This window comes from Rhipicephalus sanguineus, chromosome 10 (assembly GCF_013339695.2).
Source record: "Rhipicephalus sanguineus isolate Rsan-2018 chromosome 10, BIME_Rsan_1.4, whole genome shotgun sequence".
Lineage (NCBI taxonomy): Eukaryota > Metazoa > Arthropoda > Arachnida > Ixodida > Ixodidae > Rhipicephalus > Rhipicephalus sanguineus.
Window position 1 is genome coordinate 71,904,984 of NC_051185.1, and position 12,415 is coordinate 71,917,398.

Consider the following 12,415-nt stretch of genomic DNA (forward strand, 5'->3'; position numbering starts at 1 on the left):
TAACTTTTTGACGCGGCGCCGCGCCCTCTACCTATGGCGAGAGAGGTCGCGCAGCTTGGCGTAGCCACGTGTCCTCTCCTCCCATAGGGAGAGGGCGCGGCGCCGCGTGAAAAAGTCACGCGCTGACGCGCTGCAACGCGTACGTGTGTTCAGGCCTTTAGGGCACATGCTCGAAGAAAAACCTGTGTTGTTATAATTGGAAGTCACCGCTTTTTATTTCGATAGCAATTATATGGACACTGGAGCCGCCGTATCCGTTATGGACGCAAAACTTAGCCGCTTACTTCGAAAAGTGACGACGCCACTTTCTGGGATGTCCCTCCGTACCGCCAGCTCCCAGAGTATTAGGCCTACAGCAGTATGCACTTCTCGCGTCGTCATTCAGGACGTTCTGTACGACGTCGAGTTCATCATAATTGCTGCATGCTCCCACGACGTCATCCTGGGATGGGATTTTCTCTCCCGCCACGACGCCATAATTCACTGCGCACCAGCCGCCCTCGAACTCTCACCGTTCTCACATTTGACGCCGGCAGACAGTCCATCGGCATTCACCAAGACTCTCGTCAAAGACGATACCAAAGTTCCTCCAAACTCGTCGACGGCTGCGCCAGTTTACTGCGCGGGTCTCTGCGACACCATTGCACTCCTTTCGCCATCTGACCGCGTTTGCACTAGGAAAGGGTTGCTGGTACCTTTCGCGACCGTGCAAGTCACTCAGGGTAGCACCGCTATTTTTGTTACCAACCCATCCCCGCACATTGTTACGTTGGTGCGAGGGGAATGTCTCGGCAGAATGGAGCCCCTCGAAGACGCACAAGTTCTGGACGCACCCGATGACTCGCACTGCACCAGTTCCCGTACCATCAGTGCCGTTTCCACGTCTGATTCCTCACCCGCGGATGTATTTGGTCCCTCCATTACTGACAACCTTACGTCGGTCCAGCGATCCCAGCTTCTGTGCCTGTTGGAAGAATTTCGTTCTTCTTTCGATGTCGGGCAAACTTCTCTCGGCCGCACGTCCGCTGTTACGCATCGCATCGACACTGGCGCCCAACCACCACTGCGGCAACGTCCATATCGCGTGTCTCCCACAGAACGTCGGGTAATTAATGAGCAAGTCGACGATATGCTTCGACGCGACGTTATTCGACCCTCGGACAGCCCGTGGGCGTCTCCTGTTGTTCTCGTTGCCAAGAAGGACGGTTTTGTGCGCTTCTGTGTGGACTACCGAAGGCTCAACAAGATCACTCGGAAGGATGTTTATCCGCTGCCGCGAATCGACGACGCGATTGACAGCCTCCAAGGAGCAGAATACTTTTCATCTCTCGATTTGCGCTCGGGGTACTGGCAAGTACCCATGGCTGATGACGCTCGACCGAAGACAGCCTTTGTCACGCCCGACGGCTTGTACGAGTTCAACGTCATGCCGTTTGGTCTGTGCAATGCGCCCGCGACCTTCGAGCGCATGATGGACACCGTTCTGCGCAACTTGAAATGGCACACGTGCTTGTGTTACCTGGACGACGTCGTCGTTTTCGCTCCGGACTTCTCCACGCATCTTCAACGTCTGCGGCATGTTTTGACGCGTATGACCAACGCCGGCCTCCAATTGAACCTGAAGAAGTGCCGATTTGCAGCACGGCAGCTGACAATCCTAGGCTACGTCGTGTCCAAGGACGGAATCCTTCCCGATCCGGCCAAGCTTCGGGCCGTGGCCGAATTTCCCAAACCTACTTCCGTCAAAGAACTGCGCAGTTTCGTAGGACTGTGCTCCTATTTTCGGCGTTTCATACGCAACTTTGCCACCATCATATCGCCGCTGACGAAGCTCCTTGGAAGTAACGGGCCCCTACATTCGTGGTCGTCCGAATGCGACGACGCGTTCGCAAAGCTCCGTCGTTTGTTGACGTCTCCTCCCATACTACGCCACTACGACCCTACGGCCCCAACGGAGGTACACACGGACGCCAGCGGTGTAGGCCTTGGTGCTGTTCTTGCGCAACGCAAACCAGGGTTCCCCGAATATGTCGTCGCCTACGCAAGTCGTACGCTTACTAGAGCCGAGACCAATTACACTGTCACGGAAAAAGAGTGCCTGGCGATCATCTGGGCCCTTACAAAATTTCGACTTTATTTGTATGGTCGCCCATTTGATGTCGTCACTGATCACCACGCACTATGTTGGCTGTCGTCATTGAAGGATCCCTTGGGCCGTCTCGCCCGCTGGGCACTTCGCCTACAGGACTACGATATCCGCGTGCTGTACCGCAACGGACGCCAGCATGCTGACGCCGACGCACTCTCGCGCTCCCCCTTGCGTGACGACAATACTTCCAGCTCAGTGTCTCACAATGCCGTTTCGTCTATCGACATTCACACCATCGCCACTGAACAGCGCAAGGATCACTGGATTGCCTCACTGATAGCCTTGCTGAGTGATCCATCGGCGACACCATCCACTCGCGCATTGCGTCGTCAAGCGCACCATTTCGCCGTTCGCGACGACCTCCTCCACCGACTCAATTACGGAGACGGCCGCCAGTGGCTACTTGTGATACCCCGAAGTCTGCGTGCTGAAATATGCGAGTCCTTCCACTCTGATCCGCAGTGCGCGCACTCTGGGGTATCCAAAACTTACCACCGCATTTGACAACGATACTTCTGGCGAGGGATGTACCGCTACGTGCAGAAGTTCGTCCGCTCCTGCCTCGATTGCCAACGCCGAAAACCTTCAATGCACGTGTCACCAGTCGGTCTACAACCATTACCTTGCCCTAACCGTCCGTTTGGGCGCGTGGGCATCGATTTGTATGGACCACTTCCTCTGACGTCGGCTGGTAACCGTTGGGCCATCGTCGCCGTTGATCATCTAACGCGATACGCCGAAACCGCTGCCCTCCCAGCGGCTACAGCGCGTGATGTTGCCTCCTTCCTGCTACACCGATTCATGCTGCGTCACGGTCCACCCCAGGAGCTTCTCAGCGATCGAGGCCGTGTCTTCTTGTCGGAAGTCGTGGAAGCCATTCTCAAAGAGTGCCATGCTGTTCATCGCAAAACTACTGCTTACCACCCGCAGACGAATGGCCTAACCGAACGCTTCAACCGCACGCTCGGCGACATGCTCTCAATGTACGTCGCCGCCGATCACACAAATTGGGATGCCATTCTGCCCTTCGTCACCTACGCCTATAATACCGCCCCTCAGAGCACTACTGGTTTTTCACCCTTCTTCCTGTTGTACGGAAGGCACCCGCTGCACACCATTGACACGATACTACCCTACAAGCCGGATCCATCTGATTGTGCGCCTATTTCTGACACAGCCAGGCTTGCCGAAGAGTGTCGCGAGCTTGCAAAGGCCTTTACAACGCACGAACAAGAGCGGCAGAAGAGCCTTCGCGGTGGCACCATCACTTCTGAGTCCACGTTCCTCCCCGGAGCGCTTGTATGGCTCTCGGTCCCTACCACTGCAACCGGCCTCTCTTCAAAACTACTGCCGAAATACGAAGGCCCCTACCGGGTCGTCGAGCGCACATCCCCGGTCAACTACCTGATCGAACCCATCGAACCAGCTTCACACATGCGCCGTCGAGGGCGCGACATAGTCAACGTGGAGCGTCTCAAGGCCTACTATGACCCACTCATAGTAACGAGCTGTTAGGTCGCCGGACGGCTCCCTTTTCGTACCCGGGGCAATTGTGGCGAAGCAATTGGTACTGTTCAACGGTTGCGCTCTCCAGCGGCTCCTAGTGGGTCGTCCTCTTCTAAACGCCTCTCGCGCTCGGAGCCCGTGCTTTCGCCTTGACTGTCGCCATAGTGCATTGTCACCGAGTGCCGTCCAATAAACAGCTTAACAATATAAATAAAAGCCACAGATACAAATAACTCGGAAGAAAAAATTCCGAAGCGCTCGACCGGGGTTTCAAACCTGCGACCCCCTCGCTCCGCAGCTCGCTGCCTTAGACAATTACGCCATGCCTCATTCGTTCTCCAGGATACTAACAGCAGAATACAAACGCACGCAGCGTTGGGTGAAAAACACGGGACGCCACACGTGCCGAAATGAAAATTATGCGAGACGCGGGCCATTATGCATCATTTCCCGCGCTGCGTTTACGTCGTATCGCTGGCGACCCACGCTAGTTTTCCAATTTGGGGTTGTAGCGCCACGCCACTCGTTGCCAGTCAGCCAAGGAAAAAGAAGAGTGGCTTGTGGTGGCGCGAGCTAGTGGGAAGGCTTTGGCTCTTGTAGACTTATGCCACAGGTGGGAAGAAACGAGACGGCTGAACCAGAATCGCAGTATATATGTTACACCGTGAGCAGAATCCTGAAGCTAAAATTGCAGCGCAAGCGCACAAGACACCCACGAACAATATCTCTAAACCGAAACGTGTAACAAGGATGATAGTGTATTAGATACGCGAAGACATGAAGTCATATTCTAATGGGTGTAGGGACAAATAAGTAAAGAAGAAGAAAGACATATAGAAGTGCGTTTTTGCTCGTTTTGTAACAAGGACGAAACAATTGAACATTATTTCTTATCATGTAACCGCTTCAATTTACTGAGGAAAAACATTCTCAAAGCAGCGTTTAATCGTATTAGATTGGATTTCATTACTTCGAATATTCTATCCTTGAGAGCGTCCTCATTAGGTCATTGTCACCGGGATGTCTGTTCAGCTGTACGAAAATTAATTGAATCAGGGCGATTTTGATTCTGAGTTTTTAAATTAGCATTAGTAATATATTCTAACTTTCTATAATTCATTTTCACATGTGACCACTTTTACCTATAAATTATTCGTTTCTTGGCCAATCCCCCAGAGTGGGTGTGAGCCATTTATAAAGGTCATCATCATCAGAAGTGTTTCGCCAGAGTTGGGATGTGCGCCTCCGACTTGTACTTTGACATACAGGGCGTGGTCGACCACGCTCGCGTGCTTATCTGTGGAGGGGGAGTTTTGTACGTCTTGTGCTTTCACCTCGAAGTTTACGTTGAAGCTATAGACCGCCCGAAGGTCGCTTTGCTCGCTGCAGTGGCCGCGTTTGCGAAAGAAGTGATCTGCTATAGTAGTAGTAGTAGTAGTAGTAGTAGTAGTAGTAGTAGTAGTAGTAGTAGTAGTAGTAGTAGTAGTAGTAGTAGTAGTAGTAGTAGTAGTAGTAGCAGCTAGACTAGTAGTAGCATCTTTATTTGTATTTTTTGCAATGATACTAAAGAAAAAGAGACAGAAGCAAAGGCGTTTTATACGCCTGACGAAGGCCTCTGCACCTGAGGCCCATCATTTCCGAAACAAGAGGATATTCACTTCAGTAACCAAGGCTCCTTTGCACGCACATTTTTCCAAACTTGCTCGGAAGAAGTGCGTTTTTAATGATCGAACATCCCATACAATTAACAGCGAATAGTGGCTAACAGTGCACCAATGCGTTCAGGCCCAGAATGAGCATTTGTGATTGGGGTTCATGCGCGTCCCGACACGGCAACGGAAGGCTCGCGCGAAGGGCTCCATGTTCATCAAAGGCACATTGCAGCGCGAACTGGCGGTCGCGTAGCGCGTCGACGTCGTCACCTCTGCAATCCGACACGTCTTCGTGCATCGGCCCACAAAGAAGAGTTGGTCGGGCGTCAGGTGCAAGCCGGGCAGCGTCCACTGTTTGCGGAACGACGGCAGCCTGTGGAAGGCGGCGTACGCAATCGCAGCACCCACGAAGTCCGCCAGGTTCTCCGAATCAATTGTATCGTCGAGCTGCAGATGGCGCTTGCGGCGTAGCACCTATAATATAAGCGTCGAAAAAGAAAGGTCCACAGAACACATAAACGACATAAAAAGAGGTCCGTAAACCAATTTTCAGGCCTCTTCACTAGTATACACCTCAAAAAACACAGTTTACTCTCTTAAGGGGGTTTTACCGCGTTTATAACTTTGTCCAGCTTCGCCCTGTCGCCTTCTTTTACAACGAATCTGTAGACCTCTCGTTGGTCGGAAAATTTCATGGCGTAAACTGAACACGCCAGGTTAAAGGGCCCATAAACCACCAACAGACGCTCGCATGCTCATCTGCTAGCAGATGCGCGCGCTCCTTGCGTTTTCACCTCGGACGCTGATGAAGGGCATTCGGACAGGTGGACAGACGAGCGGACGAAAGCGTTCGCTGTAGACTCGTGCACAACTGCAACGCCACAACTAAATTTCGAACTCTGGGTGGTTTAGGGGCCCTTTAACAATGGATGGCAAACGGCATATCTTTCTTTGCAGACAGGCATACAGCACAGAGCTCAGTATTTGTTTCAATAAAGAAAACCACAAAACAAGCATGAAAACCGCATGATGGATGATAAGGCGCCTGTGAACAATGGGAACACCTTCCCACGCGTTCCCGGTAAAGGTTAGGTTGCAGCTGCTTTGCACTTCACACGAGGGCTTCGAATGACGTCAAACGGCCCTACCCCCCCCCCTTTTATTGCGATAGCAATTATATGGACAGTCTCGGCTGGATTTTGCCGTCGCCGTCGCCGTCATGCACCGTATATGTATAAGTATGTATATATATATAAAAGCCCCAAAGAAAAATAATTCAGAAAAATGCTTCCGAAGCGCGGAATCGAACCAGGGACCTCTTGTTCCGCAGCGAGTGGCGCTATCCACTACGCCACGAAACGCAGATCCTCCACGTAGCTAACGGCGAGCGTTATATACATACCCTTTACCGCTGGACGGACTCACAGACGGCAGGCGATAATAAGCTTTCTTCATTACCAGCGAGATGGCGCTAGCAGCGCGACGGGCGCATTTAAAAGTCGTCGTCGAGCTCGCTCGCTTCTTATATTTGCGCAGCGAGAACATTGCCCTTCCGTTGTCTGCTCGCGCGGTTTTCTCGCGGCGAGGGGAAGAGGAATGTTTCACGCTTTCACCGTGATGTCCGCGCTCATGTTACCGAGCGTGCGAAAGTCACTCGAGCTGAAGGGACGCCGCTAAACGAACAAACAGAAGATGAGCGCGAACTATCAAGTGTCACAGCTCGACAGTTGAAGCACGCTAGTTTCCTTCGCTGCTTCGGCCGCCTTTGCAACAGGAACGCTGTTCAAACTGAGCGTATCCATTGGCGAGCCTCACTTCGTATAGCATTAATTTCTTGCTATCGCATTCATTGCTTCGCCCTTGCGGCGAAACTGTGACTTTTTTGTTTCGAGCTTTCATATATAAAAGGCAGACCGGTCCGTATAGCAACTCATTCAGTTCATTCAAAGACTGCTACGGGTAGACCACGGAAATTAAAGACACCAGAAGCACAGCGTGAATAAAATTCTATACGAAAGGAACAAGTTAGCATTGCTGAAAATGGTCGCGGAACCAATCACGGTCTACCATAGCGAACACAATGCTCTACCATTACTCTAAAGTAATAATAAAACATAGCCCCCATCAGCACGTGTGGTGTTTGATACAGCTTCGCTGGACGTCCATCCACGTTCGCTGAGCGGCCAATTTTTTCTGTGTCCGTTGTTTCTCGCTGTCTGTTCATTTACAATCATGTACCAACTCGCCCAACTATCGACAATGGAATCGACTATCGACAACACCCTTACGCCCTACGGAAAAGACATTTTTCACGAATCAAAGCCCATATCGTAGGTGGTTGTCAACCATTTAACCAGCCTTGTAATTGAAAAACAGTGAAAATTAAAGGCTACAATTACAACAGCATAGTAGGCGCACATACGCGCCCAACCGTACACACATCACCACAACATAGCATTGTAAAACATTATGGAGACAGCGCTCGCACTGCACAGCCATACACCGGCCATCTTGTATACATAGCCATGGTATCTTCAGCCGCCGTTCAGTGCCGGTGAGGGCATTCCTGTTCTACACAATTAAACAATATACATTCACAGAATACACGTAAATTTATGGCGTGCTTGTATATACCCTTAAACAGACAGATCTGTTAATCTAAACCCGTCTAATATTCAACACCTTTTTATCAGCGACTTCCAATTATCAGCTGGCACTCTGCCTTATGGGCCATAGGTGTTTCGATAAATATTACCTCATAAAGTGTGTTTTAGGTAAAACAATAACCCTGGCGCAAGCCGAAAGGCTATTTGGGGAAGCAAAACAAACTTACACCTCCATTTTTGCAAGTTCTCTTAGGCTAAAGCATGTTTTGCTTGCTTGAAATCGCTTTAAGGGTGCAGAGTGGTTGACAATGTAACGTGTAATACGTTATTATTGTGAAACTTCGTCATACAAGCGCACGCAGCAACCCGCTTAGTGCAACGGACAAACCTGTGAGTGGGAGCCGCGTAGGCAGATGACGTTATTGACGTAGTGCTGACGTGACTGTGGAGTGCTCCATGGCCTGAGCTGGTTGTCGTCGTCGTATTGCACGCCTAGAACGTCGTAACCATGAGTAATCTCATGCGCCATAACCTGGAGAAAAAAAATCCATTCGGTGTTGTAGGTACTGTGCATTTGTTGTCTTGTAGTCCGGGATTATGAACGCTCATGACTTTACATCACTGCGCCTCTGTTTTTAGAGGTTCGGAGCTTAAGTTTTGCGAAAAGCGGTATAGTAGAGTTAGTATACAATGTTGTACTCCCTGAAAAATGCTACCCCGTTAATTATGAAATGACACACAAAAAAAGAGAAAAGAGCGGTGTCATATACAATGATGAGGATATGTTTTTCCAATTCGTTCGACGTTACAGAAGGCCAAGCTTGCTTGATGCATAACTTAAAAATATCGCTCGTGTAACAAGATATGGAGAGCGGTTATTGTGATTTTGAAGATGAAATGTTTGTTAAGATAACACCACTGTATGAGCTGTTCCAAGATGGCTTATGACACTGTCACTTCAGTCCTAAAGGGGACGTGAGGCAAGGCGAGTTATGGCCTTGTGCTTAAGACAACGCTATCGCTGAATATGTAAAGAGGTGTAGAGTCTGCGTCGCTTCTTGATTGGGATATCTTTGAAAATGACGAGTTCTTCCACAATTCGCTAAGCATAAACGCCTGCGCAGCCCATTTTCACGAAACAAAGTAAATTCGCGCCTGTATGCCTGGTGGCCTAGAGCAGGCGTAAGGCGAGGATGGTCACTTGAAGGATGATTGGACGGCTAAGTTAATGCAGGGCCCTTGTGTCCGACAACTTGTGCCGGAGAACTTGGAGAGGTTCGTGTATCAGTGTCAATCAGGAAGGTCACAAGGTGTCGAAGGACCGGTGCTGCGGCATGAGGGCTGAGTTGAGTTAATTTTTTTTCGCCATTATAATGGTTCATACCAAGTGCACCTCAGTGGAAAAGAATAACGGGATAAAAGCTCTATTTCAAAAACTTGACAAGTCCTGCTATCCGCACATAACAAGGGCACCAGAAAGCCACGTACAACACTGTTCAACGTAGTGCAAATCCTGTGTTACGAAGAATCTTCGTTTACACATGATATACGAAATAAGCACAACACTAACAGTTCAGATTAAAAGAAGGGAGAAAAAGAAAATTCAGTGAAGAAAAGCAGACAAAACATTCAGCGCAGCATTTGCATTATATCATACTTTGACAGGCAACGTAAGTTTTCGTCTGTTAGTCAAACTTGCTTGGTGTGTTTGGAAAAGGGTAATGCAGGTTTTGCAAACCATAATTTGTACGCGCCCGCGGAACATACCAATGATCATTGGTTGGTCAGCGAAGTACTCACATCCCCGAGGCCTCCGTAGTTGAACGCCTCGTTGCCATTCGGGAAGAAGAATACAGGCTGCAACAAGGCGGCCGGCACAATGACGACGTTGGTGTCACGCTCGTAGAAGGCGTTCACTTTGCCGATGTCGAACAAAAAGTTGGTCTGATCCGACCACCGGCGATGCGTGGACACTGACCGCGCCTTGAGCCAAGGGATGAAGAAGCGGTCGCTCGGCGCGTCTGGGAGCCCCTCTGTATGCGTATATATTCGGAGACAACTTTAGGGGCAGCAACATTCTCACTGTTTTCCTAGCCCTCACCGGCCAGCGCTTATTGCATGCGGATCGGTTAGCCCAATCTGAAAAAAATTGTTGCGCAGAAGTATTGGCCACACAAAATCACATATTGTGGGCCTGCGAAGGCGTTTCATCCCCCCCCCCCCCCCCCCCCAAAACGATCCTGGCAGCTCCCTTAAGATCAGCTTGGGAGGAGCTCATTAAAACTTCAATTACGGAAAACACTTAGCTGTTGCTGCCTGGGACGAAAGGGTCGCTACCTGCGTGGAGACACCCTGAGAATGGAAGGGGAGAAAAACCTAGGAGGGAGCATCACGTGACAGTCTTGAAGCCCAGCCATAAAAATTGAAACAGAGCATGCTGGGAATTGTGACCAGGGCATGGAGCACGAGGGGGGAGCGGCGTCGAGGGAGGTTTGCTTGTGGAACTAGGCGCGCTCACTCGTCCAATTTTGTGTTTGTTTTCTCGTGAGCCCAGCAAAAAGAAAATGAAACAGGAGCATGATGGGAATTGTGACTTGAACACGAGGAGGCAGCGGCTTCAGAGAAAGTTGGCTTGTGGACGTTAGGCGCGCTCCCTCCTGCTTTTTTCCCTCCATGACCCTGAGGACCGCGCCAGCTAAGTAAATAAAGTTAATTCCTCCCTCCTTCCTCAAAGGTGGAGGAATACGCGCGTGCACCGACGGGCTCACACTCTAGATCATGGGTTCTCAAACTGGGTTTCGCGGAAGCCGGGGGTTCCGTGAACGCCATTTCAGGGTTCCGCGAGCGGTAAGAACGAATGCGACCCGCTCGCATTTTGCCGCCATTAGCCCCCAATTTATTGACTTAGACAAGAAATTAAAAAAAAAAAACATTACACTATCTCCCACTAAAGGGTACCATGTGGGGATGCGAAGCAGCGCATGGGTCGACTTAAAGTTTCGTTCATCACGGGCACCTTGCCCGATGTTAACGCGTCCTTGCAAGTGGAGCACACCATGAATTTACTGTAGTTGCTGTTGCTGTTACTCGTCTCGAACTCTTGTTGGAGCACGCCACGCGGGTTCATCGCGCGTCTGCTGAATCTCGTTTCCCGACACCATCACGTGATTGCTGAGAGAGTGTAAGGGGGAGAGGCCACAGCGTCTTATCCAGCCCCTTACACAGGCCTGAACGCGCTAGCGCGTGCCAGCGCGTTCTGACTAGGATACAACGCGTTGGTTCATCGCCCGTCTGCAGAATCTCGTTCCCCGACGCCATCGCTTGATTGCTGAGAGTGTGTAAGGGGGAGAGGCCACAGCGTATTACCCAGCCCCTTACACAGACCCGAACGCGCTAGCGCGTGCCAGCACACATGGTTTTGTCTTCGTTACGCCAAGCTAGGACAGCATAGAGCACTGCACGGGCCCGGGCCGGCCCGAAAGCCCGGGCCCGACCCGGCCCGCGGGCCGGGCCGGGCCGGGTAAGGGATTGTTGGATCGGGCTCGGGCCCGTGATACGGCGTTACGGGCGTAATTAACCGAAAGTATACACAGTACCAGTGAAAGTCGTGACACTGAAAGAAGTTCCTTAAACAATCTCTAGATAATATCTGGTGTGCGGCAGGTATCTTCACAATCACCGAAGGTTGGACAGTGTCTCCTTTATGCTCAAGGTATAAGTAGCTGAAACGGGCCGGGCCGGGCCAGGCCCGAACCTTTCGGGCCCGGGCCGGGTACGGGCCACATTTAAGAACACCGGGCCGGGCTCGGGCGGGCCGGAGCATGGCGTTTTCGGGCCGGGCCGGGCCCGGGCCGGCAAAATCGGCCCCCACAGCATACGGCAGCCCGCGGCCCTAAAGTGCTCTGCACGTATCATCATCAAGGCGGTCGAAGAAGAAGACGAAGAAGACGAAGATGGCTATGCTAGGTGGTAGAAAGCGGACTGTCGCCAATGGATCTACGGACACAGCCCCGAGCAAAAGCTGCTTCGCATCTAAAAAAATTTCATTACATTTTGCATTTAACGAAGGTATCGCACCTCCCCTACCCACCCCCACCTCACCGCATCCGATTGACTTCCTCTTGTTAAGGAAAAAGTTACGGGTTCCGTGTCAGTCTGGAAAAGCTATTGGGGTTCCCCAAGGCCAGAAAGTTTGAGAACCCCTGCTCTAGACTGACGACATGAGCCGGACGGCCGATGAGTCCGCCATCCAGCACACGAGAGGGACTGTTTCTTTAGTTGCAGAGGCACTCAGCGGTTGCGCTTCGTGGGCGGGGCCTGTCCTGCCTTTTAAACTTGTACTCGACTATAGAACCTGCAGTTTAAGTGAACAGATCACTTAAACTGCGGGTCGCTGCAGGCATGCTGATAGGTGTGCTTCACAGCAAAGCAAGCACGGTGCTCCCGCGCTTCAGGAGAGATCATGCAACCCATGTGTGCCTTCTTACGCAGCTTGGATGCGC

At 51.1% G+C, this 12,415-nt stretch overlaps 1 protein-coding gene across 1 annotated transcript in view; it reads right to left on the reverse strand.

Moving 5' to 3' along the window:
- Positions 1 to 5,436: 5,436 nt before the first annotated feature.
- The window catches only part of LOC119406489 (neprilysin-11-like), a 30,893-nt gene continuing 23,914 nt past the window's right edge, over positions 5,437 to 12,415 (reverse strand). Inside the window, exons 10-12 of the mRNA XM_037673231.1 lie at positions 9,714 to 9,946; positions 8,302 to 8,445; positions 5,437 to 5,781 (exon numbers count right to left, since the gene is read on the reverse strand). Coding sequence (XP_037529159.1) covers positions 5,437 to 5,781; positions 8,302 to 8,445; positions 9,714 to 9,946 — 722 coding nt within the window. The remainder of the gene's footprint in view (positions 5,782 to 8,301; positions 8,446 to 9,713; positions 9,947 to 12,415) is intronic.